At 51.1% G+C, this 26,958-nt stretch overlaps 1 protein-coding gene across 1 annotated transcript in view; it reads left to right on the forward strand.

Moving 5' to 3' along the window:
• Positions 1–26,958, forward strand: part of LOC144479463 (receptor-type tyrosine-protein phosphatase delta-like) — a 526,436-nt gene that overhangs the window by 464,625 nt on the left and 34,853 nt on the right. Inside the window, exons 31-33 of the mRNA XM_078198154.1 lie at positions 10,083–10,237; positions 12,189–12,474; positions 21,573–21,751. Of these exons, the coding sequence (XP_078054280.1) occupies positions 10,083–10,237; positions 12,189–12,474; positions 21,573–21,751 (620 nt within the window). The remainder of the gene's footprint in view (positions 1–10,082; positions 10,238–12,188; positions 12,475–21,572; positions 21,752–26,958) is intronic.

A 26,958-nucleotide genomic window follows, 5' to 3' on the forward strand; every position in this document is an offset into this window, starting at 1 on the left:
CTAAGGGCCAATTGAACATGGCCAATCCACCTAACCTGCACATCTTGGGAGTGTGGGAGGAAACCGGAGCACCCGGACGAAACCCACGCAAACACAGGGAGAACGTGCAAACTCTACACAGTCACCCAAGGCCGGAATTGAACCCGGGTCCCTGGCGCTGTGAGGCAGCAGTGCTAACCACTATGCCACCTAATCTTCCAACAGTGAGGGAGAACAGATATTTGTCCCATCAACTTGGGCTGAACCTAAGTTTGACTGTGCCAACTGACTTGTGTGCCATGCAGTGTCGCTTGAGTCCATTGCTGGAGCAGCGGCAGGAGTGTTTGAGGCAGCGCAGTGTGGGGAATGACACAGTGGAGTCCGCCTTATGTAGTCTGTTGCCTGTAAGTTACACTTGTGCCCAACTCATTTTTCTTCAATCCTGAAATCTAGGGACGGGATCCCATAGTTTGGGGCACCAGCAAGGTAGGGAAGATGGAACAAATCAAATGCTAAATGTTTGGTGATGCTGAGTTTTATTGTGTAGATCTCAGGAATAAGGAGAGGCTGTGGAACGCTTGACGTTTGACATTTGTAAAGCTGTCAGGAAGATCGAGTCTGTGACTGTGTGATGACTCCTGATTTCAACAGAAGCACAGGGGGATTAGTGTGGAGGAATGAAAGGGATGATGTATTTGAAGAAATCAAAGAGGATGATTCAGAGCAGCATTTTCAACAGAAATATTGATAAAATACAGAGACGAGAAAGATTGTGGCTGAGATGAGGTGGTTGACACTTGGCAATTAGATGGCAATTGGCTTTCTGATACCAAGTTCATGAGTGCAGTGAAGGCACTCGAACATCACCGATAGATAACGGAGCGGTAACTGCTCTTGTGAAGGATTGAACTAGGGGCGGGTCTCCTGAAATCTTGATCAGGATTGGACTTGGTGCGAGGCAGTGAAATAGGAATATGTTTGTCATTGAATAAAAGCAAATTACTGCGGATGCTGGAATCTGAAACCAAAAGGAAAAATGCTGGAAAATCTCAGCAGGTCTGGCAGCATCTGTAAGGAGAGAAAAGAGCTGACATTTTGAGTCTAAACGACCCTTTGTCAAAGCTAAAAGGCATAGAAAGTGGGAAATATTTGTACAATTTAAAACTCCCGGTGTCGTTAACTAGCCCCCCCACCCCCAACACAACAAGATTGGCTCCTATTGCATCCTTCACCAACTGACTCTCCGGAAGAGAACATTCCTGAGCGTGGGGGTGGAGAGTCCTTGGTGGCCAGCATCAGACAAGCTGATTGTTAGGGAGCTCAGTAATCACTCGTAGCATCAAGTCCTGAATCTTAAAGCACAGTTTTCCATATCCTGCCAAGACAAATCCCCCAGTGATATCATTAGCACACTCTACCTCAGCGAAAATATTTTAAATATCAGCTGAAGCATAATTATATCAGTGAGAACGGTTTGTCCTGGAACATTGTGTGTCCTGTTAAGTCTCTCATACAATTTGTACTTCGATGCCAAGGAAGTTTTATTGGCTGAAAAGAAATGATGGAATTGGACGAGACCAAGCCAGAAGATGGTTCATATCAATTATAACTTTGTGTTTGGTTTTGAGAGTCTTTACGATGAGGTTAAAAATCCCTTGCTTCCGACTAGGGCAACCAAAAGCTATTCCAAATGCATGATAGTGAGGAAGAATATGAGGTGGTTCTTTACTGAGAAGGTTTGAGGGTCTTCCCTCCTTCATAAGGCAAAGGAAGGAGAATGTTCCCCTGACGGAAGCAGAGATTGGAGATGAGGATTTTTCTCCAGCCTGCCGTAACGAGCCATGCTGGGCTTTAACCGTTCCCAGCAATCCATGGCCGGGCGGCTGCAATAGGGCAGAGACTGATGCGTCCTTCTACCCTGTGAACAGGTCAAGAGTTGCAGAGTGGAGTTTTAAGATCTCGCAGCTCAAACCTCCTTGGGAGAGAATGCTTCTTTCATCAGTAACGTGCGAAGCATACAAAATAGCATTTGGCTTTTTCATTTGATGATATTGCTCAAAAGTGCATCTTGCTTCTCTTTCGCAGCCTGCCCCTCAGCCCGTCTGCCCAAGATGCCCAGGGATAGGCGCCACCTCGCTGACTTACCCTCTGGCATCTCTCCCAAAGTGACTTTTCTGCTTCTTTGTGGTGGAGTGGCCTAACAGAACTTGACCATCCCAACCAAACAACCGTGTGGAGTTTGCACGTTCTCCCCGTGTCTGCGTGGGTTTCCTCCGAGTGCTCCGGTTTCCTCCCACAGTCCAAAGATGTGCAGGTTAGGTTGATTGGCCATGCTAAATTTACCCTCAGTGTCAGGGTAATCGGCGGGGTTGTGGTGATAGGACCTGGGTGGGATTGTGGTCGGTGCAGACTCGATGGGCCAAATGGCCTCCTTCTGCACAGTAGGGATTCTATGAACCCAGTTTTGTTTTGACTTGACAGCTTCACACTTCCATTTTTCATTAACTGACGGTGGCGGGGGCCGTGCTGAGGTGATGACAGGATGATTTCATTTCTTCCCCCTCCCCTTTTGCCAACGTCAGGAGTTGAGGTTTATTGCAGCATGACCCAAGATCCGGGACAAGCTGCCCTTTAAATGTTATTGTCAAAATGTGCTCCATCTGTCTTATTGGTGTTGTACCCAGTGATGCAATGGACTGAGCAGAATAAAATGTGATTAAGATTCAATCTAGGAATCGGCGAAATAGTCTGTTAAGGGCAAGAAGAACATCTGCTTCTTATAGAAAATACAATTTCAGAATTATATTCCAGACTTTAACCTTCTGGGGTCTTTTTCTGGAAAGCCCCACACCTATCAGAAAGTTAGTTACCCACTGGAATTTAGTATCAATTTCTATCTTCCGCTAATTAACCTTTTCCTGTATTAAAAACCCTTACATTTTGGCACGCACACTGCTTGTCACACATCCTGCCACTTTGGCCATTATACCTCAGGCATCATGTGGTGGTGAATAGTCTCTGATTCACCTTCAGCAACATCACAGGTCAGTTAATATAAAGAGACGTTACTGATAAGTAGTTTGGACTGCGGAGCACATTCATGTTTAGCTTCTGATCCGGAATGATGTTTGATCTGACCTCCCCGTACCCTTTCAAGGGGCGGCACAGTGGTTAGCACTCCCTCAATCATAGAATCATAGAAACCCTACAGTGTAGAAAGAGGCCATTCGGCCCATCGAGTCTACACCGACCACAATCCCACCCAGGCCCTACCCCCATATCCCCACATATTTACCCGCTATTCCCTCTAACCTACCTATCTCAAGACACGAAGGGGCAATTTTAGCATGGCCAATCAACCTAACCCGCACATCTTTGGACTGTGGGAGGAAACTGGAGCACCCGGAGGAAACCCACACAGACACAGGGAGAATGTGCAAACTCCACACAGACAGTGACCCAAGCTGGGAATCGAACCCAGGTCCCTGGAGCTGTGAAGCAGCAGTGCTAACCGCTGTGCTACCGTGCCGCCCAATGTACTCGAACAGATGCCGGAGTGTGACAACTAGGGGATTTTCACAGTAACTTCATTGCTGTGTTAATGTAAGCCTACTTGTGACTAATAAATAAACTTTTTTACTTTAAACACATTTCCTCCTCCCCCCACAAGGGCAAGATAATCTAAATAGGCACATCCTAAAATCACTTTACGGGTTAATTGTTCCAGGAAAGATTTGGTAAATTGGCAGCTGCTTTATAATCTGTAGATCCTGCTATAGAGGAAAGCTGACATTGCCAGCGTCAAAAGAAAAACAGCGGGATCTTACTGGCCTTTTTTCTTCTATACATAATTTTAACACACTGAAGGATCATAGACAGGCAAGAAACACAAATGTTTGACAACAACAACTTGTATTTTTTTGAACTTTTAATGTCATAAAACATTCCAAGATACTTCACAGAAATTTGATACCAAGTCATGTAGGAGACATCAGGACAGGTGGCCGGATACTTGGTTACAGAGGTCGGTTCTAAGGAGGAAAATGAGGTAGAGAAATAAAGAGGTTTCGGAAGGGAATTCCAGAGCAAAGGGCCCAGGCAGCTGAAGTCATGGCCACCAATGGTGGAGTGTTTGGATGTGATGTGGAGATGCCGGCGTTGGACTGGGGTAAACACAGTAAGAAGTCTAACAACACCAGGTTAAAGTCCGAGTGTTTGGAATCAGGGGTGTTCAGGAAGCCAGAGTTAGCACAGATATCTGGAAGGGTTGTGGGACTGGAGGAGATTACAGTGATAGGGAGATGGCAAAGCAAATACATTTACAATATATACCATACGACCACAAGGAGAGGAGCAGAATTGGGCCATTCAGCCCATCGAGTCTGCTCCACCATTCAATCATGGCTGATAAGTTTCTCAACCCCATTCTCCCACCTCTTCCCCGTAACCTTTGATCCCTTTACCAATCAAGAATTTATCTATCTCTGTCTTAAATACGCTCAATGACCTGGCCTCCACAGCCTTTTGTGGCGATGAATTCCATAGATTCACCACCCGCTGTCTGAAGAAACTCCTCCTCATCTCAGTTCTAAAGGGTCGTCCCTTTATTCTGAGGCTGTGCCCTCAGATCCCAGTCTTGCCTACGAATGGAACCATCTTCTCCACGTCCACTCTATCCAGGCCTTTCAGTATTCTGTAAGTTTCAACAAGATCCCCCCTCATCCTTCGAAACTCCATCGAGTATATAGAGACTATGATATAAAATCTTAGTATTGTCTTGAAAAAATTACGCTTGGTGTTTGGCACACTTCAGTGTCAAAAGTAAAAATAAAATGACTGACTGTGATATGAAACAATGTGGCACAAATCTCTTGTGTTAACCTCTGTCAGGCCACAGAGTGGCACTTCACAGCTCACACATGTATATGTATATATGCAAATTCTTACAATTGATTGGCTCAGATGCCATATTCAAAAATCTGTAACATTTAAAATATTCAAAACCAGCAAGGAACTCTACACATTAAAAAAGACATTTCATAGCGTAATAAAGATATTAAAGGGTAGTTCAAAGAAGCATGATTAAACTTTGTGCAAAATTGTCACCTTGGAGGGCTGTAATTATTATTTTTACAGTGGAAGCTGAGTTTCTCTGCAAGGCAGAGCTGGAGCTGAAATTCATACTGGGGGGAGTTAACCATACCGACAATTCACAGAATGCTTCAGTTAGAGTCTGTGGACAATCTCCCAGCTTGCTTTAGTTCGAAATTCGCATTCCCTCGAGGTGTATCAGTGGCTTCACTGATCTTCAAATGTATTTGCACAAAACCACCCGCACTCCCCCCACCTGAACTCCACCCACCCGCACTCCCCCCACCCGCATTCCCCCCCCCACCCGCACTCCCCCCCCACCCGCACTCCCCCCCCCACCCGCACTCCCCCCCCACCCGCACTCCCCCCCCCACCCGCACTCCCCCCCACCCGCACTCCCCCCACCCGCACTCCCCCCCCCCACGCGCACTCCCCCCCCCCCGCACTCCCCCCCACCCCACCCGCACTCCCCCCCCCCCCCCCCACCCGCACTCCCCCCCACCCGCACTCCCCCCATCCGCACTCCCCCCCCACCCGCACTCCCCCCCCACCCGCACTCCCCCCACCCGCACTCCCCCCCCACCCGCACTCCCCCCCCACCCGCACTCCCCCCCCCACCCCACCCGCACTCCCCCCCCACCCCACCCGCACTCCCCCCCACCCCACCCGCACTCCCTCCCCACCCCACCCGCACTCCCCCCCCACCCGCACTCCCCCCCCACCCACACTCCCCCCCCCCCACCCGCACTCCCCCCCACCCGCACTCACCCCCCCCACCCGCACTCCCCCCCCACCCGCACTCCCCCCCCCACCCACACTCCCTCCCCGCCCGCACTCCCTCCCCTCGCCCGCACTCCCTCCCCACCCGCACTCCCCCCCCCACCCGCACTCCCCCCCCCACCCGCACTCCCCCCCCACCCGCACTCCCCCCCACCCACACTCCCTCCCCGCCCGCACTCCCTCCCCTCGCCCGCACTCCCTCCCCACCCGCACTCGCCCCCCCACCCGCACTCCCCCCCCCACCCGCACTCCCCCCCCCACCCGCACTCCCCCCCCACCCGCACTCCCCCCCCCACCCGCACTCCCCCCCTCCCGCACTCCCCCCACCCGCACTCCCCCCCCCACGCGCACTCCCCCCCACCCGCACTCCCCCCCACCCCACCCGCACTCCCCCCCCCCACCCGCACTCCCCCCCACCCGCACTCCCCCCATCCGCACTCCCCCCCCACCCGCACTCCCCCCCCACCCGCACTCCCCCCACCCGCACTCCCCCCCCCACCCGCACTCCCCCCCCACCCGCACTCCCCCCCCACCCCACCCGCACTCCCCCCCACCCCCACCCGCACTCCCCCCCACCCCACCCGCACTCCCCCCCCACCCCACCCGCACTCCCCCCCCACCCGCACTCCCCCCCCACCCACACTCCCCCCCCCCACCCGCACTCCCCCCCACCCGCACTCACCCCCCCCCCCACCCGCACTCCCCCCCCACCCGCACTCCCCCCCCCACCCACACTCCCTCCCCGCCCGCACTCCCTCCCCTCGCCCGCACTCCCTCCCCACCCGCACTCACCCCCCACCCGCACTCACCCCCCCCCACCCGCACTCCCCCCCCCACCCGCACTCCCCCCCCACCCGCACTCCCCCCCCATCCGCACTCCCCCCCACCCGCACTCCCCCCCCACCCGCACTCACCCTCCCCCACCCGCACTCCCCCCCCACCCGCACTCACCCCACCTGAACTCCCCCCACCCGCACTCACCCCCCCCCACCCGCACTCACCCCCCCCACCCGCAACCCCCCCCACCCGCACTCACCCCACCCGCACTCACCCCCCACCCGCACTCCCCACCCCACCCGCACTCCCCCCCATCCGCACTCCCCCCCCACTCGCACTCCCCCCCCCCACCCGCACTCCCCCCCCACCCGCACTCCCCCCCCACTCGCACTCCCCTCCCACCCGCACTCCCCTCCCACCCGCACTCCCTCCCCCACCCGCACTCCCCCCCCCACCCGCAGTCCCCCCCCCAACCCGCACTCCCCCCCACCCACACTCCCCCCCCCACCCGCACTTCCCCCCACCCGCACTCCCACCCCCCACCCGCACTCCCCCCCACCCGCACTCCCCTCCCACCCGCACTCCCCCCCCCCCCACCCGCACTCCCCCCCCACCCGCAGTCCCCCCCCCCACCCGCACTCCCCCCCCACCCACACTCCCCCCCCCACCCGCACTCCCCCCCCCACCCGCACTCCCCTCCCACCCGCACTCCCCCCCCACCCGCACTCCCCCCCCACCCGCAGTCCCCCCCCCCACCCGCACTCCCCCCCCCACCCGCACTCCCCCCCCCCACCCACACTCCCCCCCCCCCACCCGCACTCCCCTCCCACCCGCACTCCCCTCCCCCCCCACCCGCAGTCCCCCCCCACCCGCACTCCCCCCCCACCCACTCTCCCCCCCCCCACCCGCACTCCCCTCCCACCCGCACTCCCACCCCCCACCCGCAATCCCCCCCCCCACCCGCACTCACCCCCCACCCGCACTCCCCTCCCACCCGCACTCCCCCCCCCACCCGCACTCACCCCACCTGAACTCCACCCACCCGTACATCCCCGTCCCCCGTCCGCACTCCCTCCCCGCACCCGCACTCACCCCGCCCGCACTCCCTCCCCCGCCCCGCACTCCCTCCCCCCGCACTCCCTCCCCCCGCACTCCCTCCCCCCCGCCCGCACTCCCTCCCCCCGCACTCCCTCCCCCCGCCCGCACTCCCTCCCCCCGCACTCCCTCCCCCCGCCCGCACTCCCTCCCCCGCCCGCACCTCCCCTCTCCCTTCGCCCACACTCGACCCCCCCCCACCACCTACACTCCCCATTGCCCTGCCACCGCCTCCCCCCACCCGCACTCTACCACACCCACCCGCTCTCTCCCCTCACCCACCCGCTCTCTCCCCTCACCCACCCGCTCTCTCCCCTCACCCACCCGCTCTCTCCCCTCACCCACCCGCTCTCTCCCCTCACCCACCCGCTCTCTCCCCTCACCCACCCGCTCTCTCCCCTCACCCACCCGCTCTCTCCCCTCACCCACCCGCTCTCTCCCCTCACCCGCCCGCTCTCTCCCCTCACCCACCCGCTCTCTCCCCTCACCCACCCGCTCTCTCCCCTCACCCACCTGCGCTCTCCCCTCACCCACCCGCTCTCTCCCCTCACCCACCCGCTCTCTCCCCTCACCCACCCGCTCTCTCCCCTCACCCACCCGCTCTCTCCCCTCACCCACCTGCGCTCTCCCCTCACCCACCCGCTCTCTCCCCTCACCCACCCGCTCTCTCCCCTCACCCACCCGCTCTCTCCCCTCACCCACCCGCTCTCTCCCCTCACCCACCTGCGCTCTCCCCTCACCCACCCGCTCTCTCCCCTCACCCACCCGCTCTCTCCCCTCACCCACCCGCTCTCTCCCCTCACCCACCTGCGCTCTCCCCTCACCCACCCGCTCTCTCCCCTCACCCACCCGCTCTCTCCCCTCACCCACCCGCACTCTCCCCTCACCCACCCGCTCTCTCCCCTCACCCACCCGCTCTCTCCCCTCACCCACCCGCTCTCTCCCCTCACCCACCCGCTCTCTCCCCTCACCCACCCGCACTCTCCCCTCACCCACCCGCACTCTCCCCTCACCCACCCGCACTCCCCCCTCACCCACCCGCACACCCCCTCACCCCACCCACACTGCCCCCCCCACCCACCCACACTCTCCCCTCACCCACCCGCACTCCCCCCTCACCCACCCGCACACCCCCCTCACCTGCCCACTCTGCCCCCCCACCCACCCACGCACCCTCCACCACCCTCACCCACCCGCACTCCCACCCCCCCCGCCCACACACGACCCACCCACCCACACTCCCCTTTCACCCACCCACACTCTCCCCTACCCCCCACACACCTGCACCCCCCTCACCCACCCGCACACCCCCGACCCACCTACATGCACCCCCACCCGCACACTCCCCCTCACCCACCCACACTCCACCCCTCCTCAACCTCTCTCACCCACCCGCCCTCCCCCCTCACCCACCCGCACACCCCCTCACGTGCCCATACAACCCTCTCCTGCACACAGTCCACCCCACCGCACATCTCCATGCCCAAACACAAACACGCCCACATGCGACCTCTAAAAAATACATTTAGAACTTGAGGCCTTAAGTTTACACAGACGCACTTAGCAGAATAATACATTCTGCATGACACAGTGTAGCACTGCTGTCTTAAAAACCTTGTATCTTCCGAGTTGTAGGTTGACCAGCTTGTGTATAAATAGGATCCTTGTGTCGACCAGCACCTCATCTCTGGATTCGGTACTCTGCTTGGAATTTTACCTCCCCGCCCGCCACGGGATTCGGGGTGGGTGAGGGGCGGACCATGGAAAGGTCCATTGACCTCGGGCGGGATTTCACGGTTTCGGAAGAGCGAGGCCGTAAAGTTCCGCCCATTGAGTATTTTTATTCTTTCATATGAAAAGCCTTGAGCACTTGGTGCCCATCCCTAATTATAGATGCAGAACAAACTCTGCACAAAAAAACAAAAACAATCCAGTGACTTAACGTGGGACGAGCATCCAAAACCAATTTACTAACCTCTAATCCTTAGCTGGGTTCCTTCAAGATGTGTTTAAGTCAGGAATAGACAGGTAGCAAAGCATTGTACCTGTGCTCCAGATCCCTCATGAACCGTGAGCGATACTGAGGAATATTTATTAGGTGTTGAAAAGAAAGGAAAAACCGATTGAAAGAATGGAATTTCTCACGCTGTTTCAAAAATATATAACTTGCCAACTGCCTAAAGCATTGAGGATTAATACTGTTTATGGAGCTTGTTGTTGTTCTCCACAACCCATCTATGCATAACCCGACAAAGACCAGGACTCTCCCAAATCTGGAAAATACATGTGGATTTGAGTGCCTTATATATATGACATTCCCATAACACAGTTTGACAGGTAAACCCCTTTTTTTTGTATAGAATGGTTCCAGTGAGAAGCGAGAGGTTCGCCAGTTTCAGTTCACAGCGTGGCCCGATCATGGAGTTCCAGAGTATCCGACCCCTTTCCTCGCTTTCCTAAGGAGAGTGAAGACCTGCAATCCCCCCGATGCTGGACCAGTGGTGGTGCACTGCAGGTAGGATCGCTGGCTTCTATTGGAAACCATTCTGCATTTCATGCTTCCAGCCCTTCCACGTCAGAACTGATGACAATTAAATCATTGTTTCGAATACCGTGAGTGTGGTCCAGTCGTTGATTGTTGGGTTTTTAAACCAAAGCTCTCCCTGCATCAAATCCTTTTTCGTTCTTTTGACCAAAGGCCTAACTTGAAAATATTTTTATATTCATTCGTGGGACATGGGTGTCGCTGGCTGCCCATCCCTAGTTGCCCAAGTGCGGTTGAGACTCGCATTGCAGTGGCTCTGGAGTCACCTGTAGGCTAAACCAGGTAAGGATGGCAGATTTCCTTCCCTAAAGGACGTTAGTGAACCAGATGGGTTTTTCCGACAATCGACGATGGTTTCATGGCCATCAGTAGACTCTTAATCCCAGATATTTTTTATTGAATTCAAATTCCACCAGCTGCCATGGCAGGGTTCGAACCAGGGTCCTCAGAACATTAGCTGAGTTTCTGGATTAACAGTCTAGCGATAATACCACTCGGCCATCGTTGTCCCCATAGCATGGAGCAGATGTAAATGGGTACCAGCATAGCTGGGAAGTCAGTATGAGCCCTGTGTTAGAATTGTCCATTCCTGGTTCGGGGCTGCTGAAGGAGAACAGGCAACCTCATAGCTGTCCCTTAATAATGGATAGCCCGAGTCAATGAGGTTAGACATAGCACCTTTAGCCAACTCTTGATTAAATATTGACCACACTCAGCACCGAGATACATCTGTACTTTTTTTTCAAATGAAAGATGTGTTGGAAAATTTAACATTTGTTCTTGAGCGTGATCACCATAAGGTGCTCAGTGGTCAGAGGAAGATAAAATTCCAAACACGTCCTACTCTGCCCCTGTCTCATTCCAGCGTCCCAGATCTGCCACCGTCTTGGCCACTTAGGCTAGGGTTGGCAATCTATAGTCTTTTCTATTTAAATAAATACGTGTATAAACTTGTGTTTCATTCGTGGCCGTATGGATAACTGTGGCCGTATGGATAACTGTGTCCTTGCGCGGTTATTCTGATCTTTTGTTGATTACCACAAAAACCAGCCCAAACTGCACACCACTAAATCCAACCTGCGTTGCTACACTTTCCAAGCGCAGAACAAAAGTTCTTTTTTTTTAAAGACAAAATAGATTTGCTCCATTTCCGTTGCTTGATGAGAATTGAGCCAGTGTTACAGGCCTATCAATCCTCATTTATTAGGAACAATGCTCATTTTAGATTAAATATCATAAAGGATCCCTCCAGTACAGAAGATAACCATTCGGCCTATTATGTCTGCACCGACCCCCAACAGCACTCCACCCCGACCGTAACCCCACGTATTTACCCCACCAATCCCCCCAACCTACACATCCTGGGACACTAAGGGGCAATTTAGCATGGCCAGTCCACCTAATCTACACATCTTTGGAGTGTGGGAGGAAACCAGAGCACCCGGAGGAAACCCACGCAGGCACGGGGAGAATGTGCAAACTCCACAGTCACCCAAGCCGGGAATTGAACCCGGGTCCCTGGCGCTGTGAGGCAGCAGTGCTAATCACTGTGCCACCGTGCCACCCTTCATTTGGAAAACAAACACAGCTCCATTTGTTTAAGGGTATTTGTAGGCCCTGATCATCCTCCTTACGCCTGGCATTTCCTCAATCGGCCAGAATCTTGCTCATAAACCCACTTTCCGTGAGCGAGGCCAGGCAGTCAGTAGTAGACTCTTTCCTGATGGAGCTGTTGGACTTTGTTCAACATCAAGAATCCAATGGATTTGTCATGAGACTAGCCCAATGACACCAGCCCCAATTGTGGTCCAAAGAATAAATACTGCAAAACAGGGCCACTGAAGTCCCAAAACCCCTTAATCCCGTCCTGTGGAGAACAAACTGTGCAACACCACCTGAACCATTTCCATGAATCTTTCAGTGCCGGAGTTGGTCGAACTGGCTGCTTCATCGTCATTGATGCCATGCTTGAGAGAATAAAACACGAGAAGACTGTTGACATCTATGGCCATGTGACGCTGATGAGGTCACAACGGAACTACATGGTACAGACAGAGGATCAGTACATTTTTATCCATGATGCATTGCTGGAAGCAGTGGCTTGTGGGACCACAGAGGTGATGGCCAGGAACTTGTTCTCTTACATTCAGAAACTCACACAGGTTGAGACAGGAGAGCACGTCACGGGAATGGAGCTAGAGTTCAAGGTAAGAGGACTAACCGCATCATTTTGGTACAGATCTAGAGGCTAAGGCATGCGAGCATTTACTGCCTGGGAGGCAGATACACTGCAGGATTTGGAGGGAAAACATTTCTAATTGTTATTAGCCATATCAATCCTACCATTCCACATCCCACCCACCACTACTACCTAAGATTGGGGTGGTATTATCAAAGAATCCCTACAGTGCAGAAGGAGGCTATTTGGCCCAGCGAGTCCGCACTGACCACAATCCCACCCAGGCCCTATTCCCACAACCCCTGCTATTTACCCTGCTAATCCCCTGACACTAAGGGGCAATTTAGCATGGCCAATCAACCTAACCCGCATATCTTTGGACTGTGGAAGGAAACCGGAGCACCCGGAGGAAACCCACGCAGACACGGGGAGAATGTGCAGACTTCTCACAGTCAACTGAGGCCGGAATTGAACCGGGTCCCTGGCACTGTGAGGCAGCAGTGCTAGCCACTGTGCCATCGTGCCGCCCATTGAATGCTGACAATGGAGGTCTCATCCACTGACTGGAGTGCCGGCGAGAATCCAGCATCATCTTTTTAAGGGCCTCAATTTGGTAGCAAGCTGGGAAGGCCGCCCATGAACTTTTAGAACATAGAACAGTACAACACAGGAACAGGCCCTTTGGCCCACGATGTTGTGCCAAACATGACGCCAAACTAAACCAATCTGCCTGCCCTTGGTCAATATCCCTCTATTCCTTGCATATTCATGTACTTATCTATGAGCCCCTTAAATGCCCCTATTGTACCTGCCGCACCACCACCCCTGGCAGCGCGTTCCACACACCTACCAGTCTCTGCGTAAAAAAACTTGCCTCTCACATCTCCTTTGAACTTTCCCCTCTCACCTTAAGTGCACACCCCTGAGTATTAGATATTTCAACTCTGGGAGAAAGATTCTGACCGTTAGCCCTATCTGTGCCTCTCATCATTTTACAGACTTCTATCAGGTCTCCCCTCAGCCTCCGCCGCTCCAGAGAAAACAACACTAGTTTGTTCAGCCTCTCCTTACAGCTCTCACCCTCTAATCCAGGCAGCATCCCGGTAAACCTCTTCTGTACCCTCTCCAAAGCCTCCACATCCTTCCTGTAATGTGGCGACCAGAATTGAACGCAATGCTCTACGTGCGGCCTAACCAAAGTTTTATAAAGCTGCCATATGACATCCTGACTCTTGTACTCAATGCCCTGACCAATAAAGGCAAGCATGCCATATGCCGCCTTTACCACCCTATCTACTTGTGTGGCCACTTTCAATTTCTGCCAGAGTTCATCAGGGCAGAGACTTCCTGCCCAACTAAATGCCACCACCAAACTCACCAATGGGGGGGCGGGGGAGGGGGGCATTAAATTCTGCCCTTGGACTCCTCTGTGTTTAAGACGCTAACGATGGTTAATTGCCTCCCAGTACTTCACCTTCTGTATCTCTGAGCCCAGAGAGTGAAATCAATGGCGAGGACATTCCAATCCAGCCCAATCTAATCTTCATCTGACAGCCTCATATATACCCTTTCTCCAGAAGACACAGGGGAGCACTTCATAGAATCCCTACAATGCAGAAGAAGGTCGTTCGGCCCATCGAGTCTGCACCAACCACAAACCTACCCAAGCTCTATCCCCATGCATTTACCCTAGCTAGTCCCTCTGTCACTAAGGGGCAACTTAGCACGGCCAATCCACCTAACCCGCACTTCTTTCAGACTGTGGGAGGAAACCGGAGCACCCGGAGGAAACCCACACAGACACGGGGAGAATGTGCAAACTCCACGCAGACAGTCACCCAAGCCTGGAATCGAACCTGGGACCCTGGCGCTGTGAGGCAGCAGTGCTAACTATCGTGCCACCCCATGTCATTGGGAAAACTATAGCTGGGTTTTCTGCTCCAGGGCTAATTATTATGGCTCTACTGACACCATGGCTAAATTCAGCTAGCTCAGAACAGTCTGACAATTGAACTTAATACCTAGCCTTTTTTAAAATGAACGCCTTCATGAGATGTGGGTATCACTGGCTAGGGCAGCATTTATTGTCCATCCCTAATTGCCCCTTGAGAAGGTGGTGGTGAGCTGCCCTTTGAATTACAGCAGTGAAGGAACGGCGATATATTTCCAAGTCAGGATGGTGAGTGGCCTGGGGGGGGGGAACCTGCAGGTGATGGTGTTTCCATGCATCTGCTGCCCTTGTCCTTCTAGGAGTTGGAGGTCATGGGTTTGGAAGGTGCTTTCAAAGGTGACCTGGTGAGTTGCTGCAAACAGCACTGTTATTGGCCTTCATAGCGAGAGGATTTGAGCATAGGAATAGGGATGTTTTACTGAAGTTGTATAGGGTGTTGGTGAGGCCACACCTGGAGTGTTGTGTGCAGTTTTGGTGTCCCTATCTGAGGAAGGATGTCCTTGCTATAGAGGGAGTACAGCGAAGCTTTACCAGGCTGATTCCTGGGATAACAGGTCTGCCATATGAGGAAAGACTAAATTGATTAGGATTATATCCATTAGAGTTTAGAAGTGTGAGAAGGGATCTCATAGAAACTTATAAATCTAACAGGATTAGACAGGGGCTAAAGAGATTAAGGAATATGGGGGGGGAAGGGGGATTGGGATATTGAATTTGATGATCAGCCCATGATCAAAATGAATGATGGAGCAGGCTCGAAGGGCTGAATGGCCTACTCCTGCTTCTAGTTTCTATGGTTACTTCAGTCAAGGCACCCTCACTCTCTTAAATTCCAGTTTAGTGATTGAACTTGTCACCTAGGCTTTTTAAAAATGTATTAATTCATGGGATGTGGGTGTCGCTGACTCAGCCAGCATTTATTGCCCATCTCGAATTTTCCTTGGGAAGGTGGTGGTGAGCTTCCTTCTTGAACCGCTGCAGCCTTGGTGGTGTAGGTACACCACAGTGCTGTTAGGGCAGGAGATTTCAGCTCAGCAAAAACAATAGGCAAAGGGATGTTATTGCTACTTAGCACACTGTTTATTTAATATAGATTGCAGTCATCGATTTTTAAAGGCCTGTAGCAACCCTCCTGAAATGGAGAGTGATGACTAAATCAGATATACATGTGCCCTTGTTGACTAATCCTGACAGTGCTATTAGAAAGAAACAATAAATAAACTTAGGGCGGCACAGTGGCGCAGTGTTTCGCGCTGCTGTCTCACGGCACCAGGGACCCAGGTTCAATTCCTGCCTCGGGTCACTGTCTCTGTGGAGTTTGTACGTCTCCCTGTGTCTGGGTGGTGGAGGGGGGAGATAAGGGGGTCAGTAATGTTGTGGGGGTGGGGCAATATCTGTGGGGGCCAGGGGGAGGCATTATGCAGCCCGAGAGGGATGTGGCAGGGGAGCCGCATTCTATCCTTTTTTTTCTACGCATGCGCAATTGGAGACGCCAATCGGAGCTGCAGGGTTTCGGGCACGTTAAGCCCCGCCCACAGGCTTGTGCAGCGCGATTCGGAATCGCTGATACTTTTGCAGGCAGAGTGCGTATAGGGACGCCAGAGAACGGGCCTAAAATTCGGATATGAAACACTCCCAGTTTCAAGTCCGTCAGCACTTAGAATCTAAATAGGGCCCTTAGTGTCAAGGGGATTAGCAAGGTAAATGAGGGTTACGGGAATAGGGCCTGGGTGGGAATGTGGTCGGTACAGACTCGATGGGCCAAATGGCCTCCTTCTGTACTGTAGGGATTCTATGATTCTATAGCACCATGTCCTGGAACATCCTAAAATACTCCATGGGCAATGAAGAGCATTTCAAGTGCAGCATTCTTGTAGTGTGGGGAACACAGCAGTTAATTTGTGCACAGCAAGGTTCCTTGTTGCAACAATGAGATAAATTGGTAGATCATCATGTGTCAGTTGGGGGACAAATGTTGGCCAGAACACCGGGAGACCTTGCCTGTTGCTCCATGAATAGTGCTGTGGGATTATTTACATTCACTCGAGAAGCCAGACAAGGCCTTGATTCAATCTCTAATCCAAAAGGTGACACTTCCACCAATTCTGCAGTCCCTCAGTTCTACACTGGAGTTTCAGCTTAGATTATATGATCAAATGTCCTCTGAGTAACATCTATTTCTGATAGATGTTGGTGAGGGAGAAATATTGGTCACAAATTGTGTGTGCCAAGAGCTCTTCCTCATCCACCTGAACAGGTTAAACAAACCTTAGTTTAATGTCTGGCCTAAAAGAAGTCATAAAATCCCTATAATGCAGAAGAGGCCATTTGGCCCATCAAGCCTCCACCAAATCTCCTACCAAGCATCTTTCCCAGGCCCTACCTCCTGCCCTATCCATGTAACCACACCCACCCACCCCCTCCTCCCAAATTTCCCTTGGCTAATTCATCTAACCTACACATCTTGGGACACTAAGGGGCAATTTAGCATGGCCAATCCACCTAACCTGCACATATTTGGAGTGTGGGAGGAAACTGGAGCATCTGGAGGAAACCCATGCAGACACAGGGAGAATGTGCATATTTCCACACAGACAGTCGCCCAAAGGCTGGAATTGAACCTGGGTCGCTGGCGCTGTGAGACATCAGTGCGAACCACTGTGTCACCGTGCCACTCAATCTCCAACAATGCAGCACTCCCTCAATATTGCACTGAAATGTCCGCTCAGGTGATAGGCTCAGGTGTTGAAAAGGCGTTTGTACCCATCACCACTTGGCTCACACATGTGCTACTAACTAGTTAAGAGTGAATGCGAATGGGTTAACTAGTATCATATTAAATAGATCATATAAAGGTAAACGATATTGCCACTTGAATCTTTCAGGCCTCAAGCTCAGAAAAGCATTGCTTTTGGTTTGTGGCATTATCCATTGATCAGAAGAGCAATCCTGTGGCCACCATGAGTAAACTTAACAACTTTGTGTCATGCTCAGGAGAAATTTCTGTTATTATGGACCAAAAATCACTTGGAATTTAGTCGAGGCAACTCGAGCTGAACTCACCCAGGATCCTTGAAGCTGAGGGCATGACCCAGAGGTGGCCCATGTTCCCATGTGTGAACTCTCCTCATCTCCATCCTCCCAACAACATCCTTCCTTAAATGTAATTTTTTTTTGTAAAAGAAATTGTAAGCTTATGTTCAGAAGGTAAGAAATCCGCGCACCTCAGATGCAGAATGTGGGATGTCAAATTGAAAGAAATATAGTTGCGTATATGGTGGAGCAGTTAATGTGAGATACAGTTGTCTGGTCACAGTATGATTAATTTGCTGCCCTGTAGTATTTATTCCCACATTCTCCACTCTGATTTTGCTGGGGTTGGTTTAGCTCTGTTGGTTGAACAGCTGGTTTGTGATGCAGAGCGATGCCAACAGCATGGGTTCAATTCCTGTACCGACTGACGTTATTCGTAAAGGCCCCGCCTTCTCAACCTTACCCCTCGCCTGAGGTGTGGTGATCCTCAGGTTAAATCACCACCAGTCAGCCCTCCCCCGTCCCCCCCAAAGAGGGGAACAGCCTATGGTCATCTGGCACTATGGTGACTTTACTTTTAGTACTTATTTAACAAGAGCTGCACTCAGATAGGGACACACTTTTGTCTTTGTACCTTCTGGTACTTTATTTCCAATCAAAAATCCAATTTGGCCCAAACTGAGTCCTGACATGAGAGACATGACAGATCCAAGCTGACAAGACAGTCCATACTCCCGTCTTGGCCTCGATCAAACCAGATCCAAGCTGATAGGATGAGACATTACAGCCCCTCCTGGGCTTGATCCGAGCTTCATCTTAGCCAAAAGGGCAAGGTGGCCTTTTAAAAAAATTGCCCCCAGTGAAGCCTCAGTGTAACTTCATTGGCTTCAACCAAGTACAGGATCAAAAACTACACTTGATCTTAGCCAAAAGGCATACTCAGACAGAGGCACATTACCACAGTTAAGTCCTGTGCAGTATCTAAAATGTCCCTATTGCTATGCTTTCAAAGAGAGATGTTTAGACAGGAAGGTATCACTTTTAACACATTCGACACATAACCGGGCTCAGAGTACTTTAGCTGGGAGAGATAAACAGCAAGCCGGAAGTAAAGGAAAATGTGGAATGAGGACTGGTTCTAACATGATTGAAGGAAGATTTATCGATGGTTTGTGTAGGTAGTGAGAGTTAGCAAAGCCAGATGATTTTGGAAGGTAATTCCAGGCAGCAGGTATCGAATAAGTGAAAGCGCAGTTGGGCGAGAAGGGGGCATTAGGGTAAACAAGGCAGAGCTTCCCTGCAAGCTTCCGAAACCTACCGTCAGGCTCAACTGGGGGTCAGAAGCCAGAATTGTGTGGGAAACACTCTGTGATTTTCCCTAAGGACCTACCTGAGACCCTAACGTAAGTCAATAATCTTTAAAAATTCTTTCATTGGATGTGGGCATCGCTGGCTGGACCAACATTTGTTGCCCATCACTAATTGCCCTTGAATTGAGCAGCTTGCTAGGCCATTTCAGAGGGCAGTTAAGGACTGTGGACCTGGAGTCACATGTAGACCAGACTGGCTAAGGATGCCAGATGGGTATTTACAGCAATTGATGACAGTTTCACAGCCCACCCATTATTGAGACTAGCTTTACAATCCAGATTTATTAATTGAATTCAATTCAAATTGGATCAGCTGTGGTAGTGGGATTTGAACCCATAGTCCCGGAGCATTAGCCTGGGCCTCACCTCTGAGTTACTAGTCTAATGGCACTGCCACTACACCACCAGCTCTTGAAGGTTCATGGGCTTTACCAGCCCCAGACCACCTTGGCAAAGAATAATGAGTTCATTTGGGGAATCACAGAACAGGCCTCAGGACCAGCTACTGGATTCAAATCATTTTTACTTTAACTGTTAGGACTATTTTCTGAGATTAGGTTTGGTTGACACAAGGTTAGTAGGAGAGGAGCTCGGGTATTCTAATATCAGCAGCCCTTTGGTACCTCCCATGAGATCAATCTCCATCGTGTATGCCGAGGCGCACCTACAAGAACAGCTTGTTTTGCCTCTAACATTGTAAAATATCCTTAAGGTGCTTCACATGATCATTCTTAAATAAATTCTAACACCGAGTCACGTGAGGAATCATAGAAGCCGTAGAATCCTACAGTGCAGAAGGCGGCCATTCGGCCCATTGAGTCAGCACCAACCACAATCCCACCAAGGCCCTATCCCCATAACCCCATGCATTTACCCTACTAATCCACCTGTTACTAAGGGGCAATTTAGCATGGCCACCCCACCTAATCAGCACATCTTTCAGACTGTGGGAGGAAACCGGAGAACCCGGAGGAAACCCGTGCAGACACGGGGAGAATGTGCAATCTCCGCACACACAGTGACCCAAGCCAGGAATCGACTGCGGAGGTCCCTGCCGCTGTGAGGCAGCAGCGCTAATCACTGTGCCACCGTGGAGCCGGAGATATTAAGAGCGCTGACAAAGGGGCAAGATTTAAGGAGCATGTTAAAGGAGGAGCGAGGTAGGCCTAAAGGTGTAGGAAGGAAATTCCTGTGCTTAGAGCTGAGGCAGAAGTATAGCGACGAAGGTCAGAGATACACAAGAGGAGGGTTTGATCCTAAACCCGGATAACAGTCGGGAGTGGGGAATATCGGCTGATTCATGTTTCCCTCCCTCCTTTCCCGAGGGGAAGCAGTGTCCTCGGGAAAACTGGGAGAAAAATGTGGGGATGAGGGTGCTTGCTAGGGAGGTCACTGTGTCATCTGAAAACCTATAGTAACAAAACCACGTGAGCGAGCAAGCTGGAATAACAATTTAACCAGTTTAGTCAACTGGAATCAAAACAGTCAACAGAAGACCAATATTATCGATTTCCAATTGCTGCAGCTATTTGTCACCAGCAGTGATCCAGGCAGCTGATTGCTGCAGCAAGATCGTCATGCTTGGGGCCAAACGGTGAGCCAAGAGATTCCCAAAATTGGGTTGAAACCAACCTTTTAGCCATTAACGCCTGAAATCGTGATTTACTCCCAGAGGAAAGATTGCAGTCGAGCCTTAGCTCAGTGAATCAGACACTTGTTGAGTTATGTTTCCACCTCAAATATAATGGTAAATAATTTCAGTCCCTTGGGTCTAAGGTGTCCAGGCCTTTCATTTTCATGAAGCACTCGTGTACACATCATAGGGCCTGAGAGGCCACACATTGTGGTTAAATCCAATGTCCTGATTAACCTGTATCTATCACAAGGTACGGGTACAAGCAGAATTTGGTGCTTCGACTTAGAATTTATCCATCAATTCTTTCCAGAGCTCGACAAAATTCAAACAGGACTAACCAGTGAACAAGAACAAAAAGCACAAAATAGGAGTGAATTGCCTGAACTTCGATACGGTTCAGGGACCATAGGTATCCTGTAATCTATGCAGCCTGTAGCCTGCATGTAGCTTGTAGGCTGCCTGCAGACCACGTGTAGCCTGTAGGCTGCCTATAGACTACATGTAGTTTAGATCACATGTAGACCACGTGTAGCCTGTATATCACATGTAGTCTGTAGGCTGCCTGTAGACCACATGTTGCTGTAGGCCACCTTTGGACCTCATGTAGCCTGTAAGCTGTCTGTAGACCCCCCCCACCCCCATTCAAGATTTTCATTTTAGGTTCCTATCTGCTTTCTTAAAGAACCCTGCTTCTACGGGACAGATATCTCAGAGGAGGAGCAGAGTGATACCAGCTGCTAGTTTGAGAGCTAACCATAAGGATACACAGCAGATGAAACTGTTTGCATGGAGTTAGGGAGCTGAGGGAGTGGGGGGGAGGAGAGTTTAGATTGTGATTATGTGTCCTTTCCGTTGTTAATGGCCCAGTTTAACTGGAGTAATTTTTCGCCGAGTTGGGGGAATGTGTTGTCACTTTTACACACCCTGGTAGCTGGGGTCAGACTGGCAATAGAAATACTGCAGAGTAGGTCGCTTGGCTAGCAGGGCAAGGTAGATTTGGTTTGATTTATTGTTGTCACATGTATTAGTACAGTGAGAGGTATTGTTGAAGGGGAGAAGGGAGCCTTTAACATGGACCGGGACACGTCGCTGAATGCCTCTGATCGCCCTCATTCTCTTTCTGCTCTTTTTTTCAGCGCCTGGCCAATTCCAAAGCTCACACATCCAGATTCATAAGTGCCAATCTTCCATGTAATAAGTTCAAGAACCGCCTTGTCAACATTATGCCGTATGAGACAACGAGAGTGTGTCTCCAGCCAATCCGCGGGGTGGAGGGCTCTGATTACATCAATGCTAGCTTTATCGATGGTTACAGGTAAGTGCCACGGGGAAACCGTCGGTGCTGACTACGTGCCACGATTCTTCATTAGCACTGTACATTTACAGAGGAACCATCTGCTGCGCGGCTCGATGCACAGTTGTAGCAACAGGAGATTGTCTTTTTAAATTCTAAACGATTTCACACCATTATTAATAGGTTGGACGTGTTGGCCAACATGTTCCATAGCGGGGAAAACTGTCATCTAGCAAAATAAACTTTGAGTTAAAGGTGTGGAGTCTTAATGGCAGTCAGTCTGCGACTTTATAAACTGCAACTGCTGCTGAGCAAAGATCCATTTCTTAATTAACCCAATGCGGAAGCAACCTTTATGCTGTGTCTGATCTCGTGTCACCAGTGGCTTGTATAGTGATATAACTCGGTCAGTATTTGCAGCACTGTGGTGTCTTTGTCAGTGTGATTGTTTCTTATGTGTGATTCCAAGCAGCTATTTGGAATGCAGGGCATCACCAACCGCACGGGCGGCACGGTGGCATAGTGGTTAGCACTGCTGCCTCACAGCTCCAGGGACCTAGGTTCAATTCCCAGCTCGGGTCACGGTCTGTGCGGAGTTTGCACATTCTCCCCGTGTCTGTGTGGGGTTTCCTCCGGATGCTCCAGTTTCCTCCCACATTCCAAAGATGTGCGGGTTAGGTTAATTGGCCATGCTAAGTTGCCCCTTAGTGTCCCGGGATGCGTAGGTTAGAGGGATTAGTGCGGTAAATACGTGGGATTATGCGGATAGAACCTGGGTGGGATTGTTGTCGGTGCAGACTCGATGGGCCAAATGGCCTCCTCCTGCACTATAGGGATTCTATTCTATGATCTATCCTGGACTGTCCTCTGCTCATTGAGCTGTGCTTCAAGCAGTGACCAGATGCAGAGAGGTCCTTGGACTAGGAATGCTGAAGTCAAGTGTACCATCCCAGCTGGAAGCTGAATTTTCCTAGTCTATGAAGCCCAATGCCACATGGTGCATTTCCCCAGTGAGCCACCCAGCCCTTGCCCACCATATCCATTTTTTGATGGTTGCAAATCCCTGTTTAAGACCTATATTCTCCCTTCCCTTGGACCATTTTAACATATTTTGTACCAAGTGCTGGCAAGTAGGGAGATGTGGCATTTGCTCCTAGGACTTCTGTTGTCAAAGTTCCTTGACAACTTACCAGGATGCACAACAGTGGCCGGGTTCTGGCTCGATCCCCAACCCTCCATCTCCCTCTTAAGGAGATCTCAGCACCCCTGTAATCAGGAAATCAACAGAGCTTGGAGAGGATCCAACTCACAGTCCTCCAGTGCTACCAATGTTTAATGTTATAGCATGGCCATTTTTAATATACTGCAATGCATGATGGGACAGTTGGCCTTTTCAGCCAGGCCTCTTATTGGAGAGAGATCCAGTCAATAAACTCAGTTTCTTAAAGGAAGTTAATGAAATGTGAAAGATGAAAGTCAGGGAAAGAGTGGATATTATTTTGAGATTTAATATTTTTCAATTGTAATCCCTTTAAAACATTTCACAGCTAATGTACAGCAATAAGTTGATCTGGCCCAGATAGAGTCACAGAGTCATAGAGGTTTACAGCATGGAAACAGGCCCTTCGGCCCAACTTGTCCACGCCGCCCTTTTTCTTTTTAAAACCCCTAAGCTCATCCCAATTGCCCACATTTGGCCCATATCCCTCTATACCCATCGTATCCATGTAGCTATCTAAATGCTTTTTAAAAGACAAAATTGTACCCGCCTCTACTACTACCTCTGGCAGCTTGTTCCAGACACTCACCACCCTCTGTGTGAAAAAATTGCCCCTCTGGACACTTTTGTATCTCTCCCCTCTCACCTTAAACCTATGCCCTCCAGTTTTAGACTCCCCTACCTTTGGGAAAAGATATTGACTATCTAGCTGATCTGTGCCCCTCATTATTTTATAGACCTCTATAAGATCATCCCTCAGCCTCCTACGTTCCAGAGAAAAAAGTCCCAGTCTATCCAGCCTCTCCAATACTTTAACTCCAATAATTATATAGGGTGAAGGAATATATCTGAAGCTTGCTTTTTACTTTAAGCTCAGAACAGCTTAGTGGAGTGTCAGCATCTTTCTGTCCCCCCCCCCCCCCCCCCAATACCCAACTATTCCAGCTGTGTCCATTGAGCACGACTATCGACCAATTAAACTGAAACAAAGTGACAATTTAAAAGGACAGCCCTTTAAGAGGGTACATGCCAGAATTTACTGCCTCACCCACCCGAGGCTCGTAAGATCCCGCCTGAGGCCAAGGGAGAACTCCGTTCTGCGAGCCTCGTCCCCCCTCCCCGATTCCGGACTGGGCGTACCGGCAATATTCCGGCAACTGTGGCCATTTATACTTGAGCCAATGACCATCACCTGTCTTTAACAATGCAATTGGCTGAACTATGTGATCTCCAGAGGATGCAACTGCTGATACAGGAACACAGATAGATAGATCGACAGTGGTTGACTTTGCAGAGGGACGTGTAACTGTGAATGTTAAAACAATGAAATAGTTATCAAAAAGAATCACCCAAATCTAACACCAACCTTGTCCACAGCACTGATTCTTTCTGTTACCAGTTCCTCCAATTAATCAGCAGACCCACTGATTTATGGATAACTGAATATGGCAAATTCCAGGGCGATTCCCATTGTTTAAGAATCCAGTTTCTTGCCAGTATTCTGAGGAACACAAAAACTCATCAGCCAGAATTTTACACTCCCTCACCGCTGGGGTGAGCAAGACCTTGGACAGGAATCCGACCTCTGCCTCGATTGAGGCCCTTAAAGTGGTCAATTATTGAATACTTAAGGGCTATTTCCTGCCCAGCCTCAATTTGTAGACTAGTGGAAGGATTGAACTTGCAAGAGAAAGGCTGAAAATCGACAAAGGTAGATCTCATAGAGTCATAGAATCCCTACAGTGTAAAAGGAGGCCATTCGGCCCATTGAGTCTGCATCGACCACAATGCCACCCAAGCCCAATCCCCATAACCCCATGCATTTACCCTACCTAATCCCTCTGACTCTAAGGGGCAATTTAACATGACCAATCCATCTAACCCACACATCTTTTGGACTGTGGGAGGAAACCGGAGCACCTGTAGGAAACCCACGCAGGCCCGGGGAGAATGTGCAAACTCCACACAGACAGTGACCCAAGCTGGGAATCGAACCCAGGTGCCTGGTGCTGTGAGGCAGCAGTGCTAACCGCTGTGCCACCGTGCCGCCTCGGATGGGAAGAGGCAGCTTTTATCAGAAGGTCCCTTCTGAAGTCGGGTTCTTCCCCCCTTAAGGTTTGGTGACGTCCGGACCTCCTTCCGTCCCGGCCTCTGCTGAGCTGCCGATCACCCCCTTTTCTCCCCTTCAGGCCTTCCCTTCTCCCTGAGCTGGGACCCCTTGAACTTACCTGGGCCTCCAGTGCCCGAACTTTGTCTCAGGCGTCCTCCTGCATTTCCTCTTCTGTCCACCGCTGCACTATCGCTGCAGGGGCTGGAGAGCTGCCCGCCAGTCTGATTGGCTAGCAGCTCCCGAAGGTGGGACTTCCTCCTGAGTGAGGGACAGAAGTCCCAGCTGCAGCCACTTAACATTCACTCAAGTGAGAAATGGATGCGGGGCACTCATCCCCAACGACTCCGGATGGTGGGAAGCCATCTGAAAAATTCAGGCCATTGGTTTGCCCATCAGAAAATTTGTTGTGGAGGATTGGATTGTGTGTTACTCAGGGAATGGGAAAGACAGCGAGGAGTGGGGTTTAATCTGTAGGGAGAGATGCAGAGGGAAAAATTAATGGGAGACTCATTCTGAATTCATCAAGTGTTTTTATATTCCTTCTTACGATGTCGTTGGCATGGTCAACATTTGTTGCCCATCCCTAATTCTTTTGAACTGAACGGTTTGCTAAGCCATTGCAGAGGGCATTTGTGAGTTTTTGTTTTGATTTGATTTGATTTATCATTGTCACATGTATTAACATACAGTGAAAAGTATTGTTTCTTGCAAGCTAAACAGACAAAACATACCGCTCATAGAGAAGGAAACAAGAGAGTGCAGAATGTAGTCTTACAGTCATAGGTAGGGTGTAGAGAAAGATCAACTTAATGCAAGGTAGGTCCATTCAAAAGTCTGGCAGCAGCAGGGAAGAAGCTGTTCTTGAGTTGGTTGGCATGTGACCTGAGACTTTTGTATCTTTTTCCCGACGGAAGAAGGTGGAAGAGAAAATGTCTGGGGTGCATGGGGTCCTTAATTATGCTGGCTGCTTTGCCAAGGAAGCGGGAAGTGTAGACAGAGTCAGTGGATGGGAGGCTGGTTTGCGTGATGGATTGGGCTACATTCACGACCTTTTGTAGTTTCTTGCGGTCTTGGGCAGAGCAGGAGCCATACTAAGCTGTGATACAACCAGAAAGAATACTTTCTATGGTGCATCTGTAAAAGTTGGTGAGAATTGTAGCTGACATGCCAAATTTCTTTAGTCTTCTGAGAAAGTAGAGGCGTTGGTGGGCTTTCCTAACTATATGTCGGCATGGGGGGACCAGGACAGGTTGGTGGTGATCTGGACACCTAAAAACTTGAAGCTCTCGACCCTTTCTACTTCATCCCCATTGATGTAGACAGGAGCATGTTCTCCTTTATGTTTCCTGAAGTCGATGACAATCTCCTTCGTTTTGTTGACATTGAGGGAGAGATTATTGTTGCCGCACCAGTTCACCACATTCTCTATCTCATTTCTGTACTCTGTCTCGTCATTGTTTGAGATCCGACCCACTACGGTGGTGTCATCAGCAAACTTGAAAATCGAATTGGAGGGGAATTTGGCCGCACAGTCATAGGTGTCTAAGGAGTATAGTAGTGGGCTGAGAACACAGCCTTGTGGAACACCGGTGTTGAGGATGATCGTGGAGGAGGTGTTGTTGCCTATCCTTACTGATTGTGGTCTGTGAGTTAGGAAGTTCAGGATCCAGTCGCAGAGGGAGGTGGTGAGGCCCAGGCCACAGAGTTTGGAGATGAGTTTTGTGGGAATAATAGTGTTGAAGGCTGAGCTGCAGTCAATAAATAGGAGTCTGACATAGGTGTCCTTGTTATCTAGGTGTTGCAGGGTTGAATGCAGGGCCAGGACGATGGACCTGTTGCGGCGGTAGGCAAACTGTAGTGGATCCAGGTAGTCTGGGAGGCTGGAATTGATTCGTGCCA

The sequence above is a fragment of the Mustelus asterias genome, chromosome 26 (genome assembly GCF_964213995.1).
Source record: "Mustelus asterias chromosome 26, sMusAst1.hap1.1, whole genome shotgun sequence".
Classification (NCBI taxonomy): domain Eukaryota; kingdom Metazoa; phylum Chordata; class Chondrichthyes; order Carcharhiniformes; family Triakidae; genus Mustelus; species Mustelus asterias.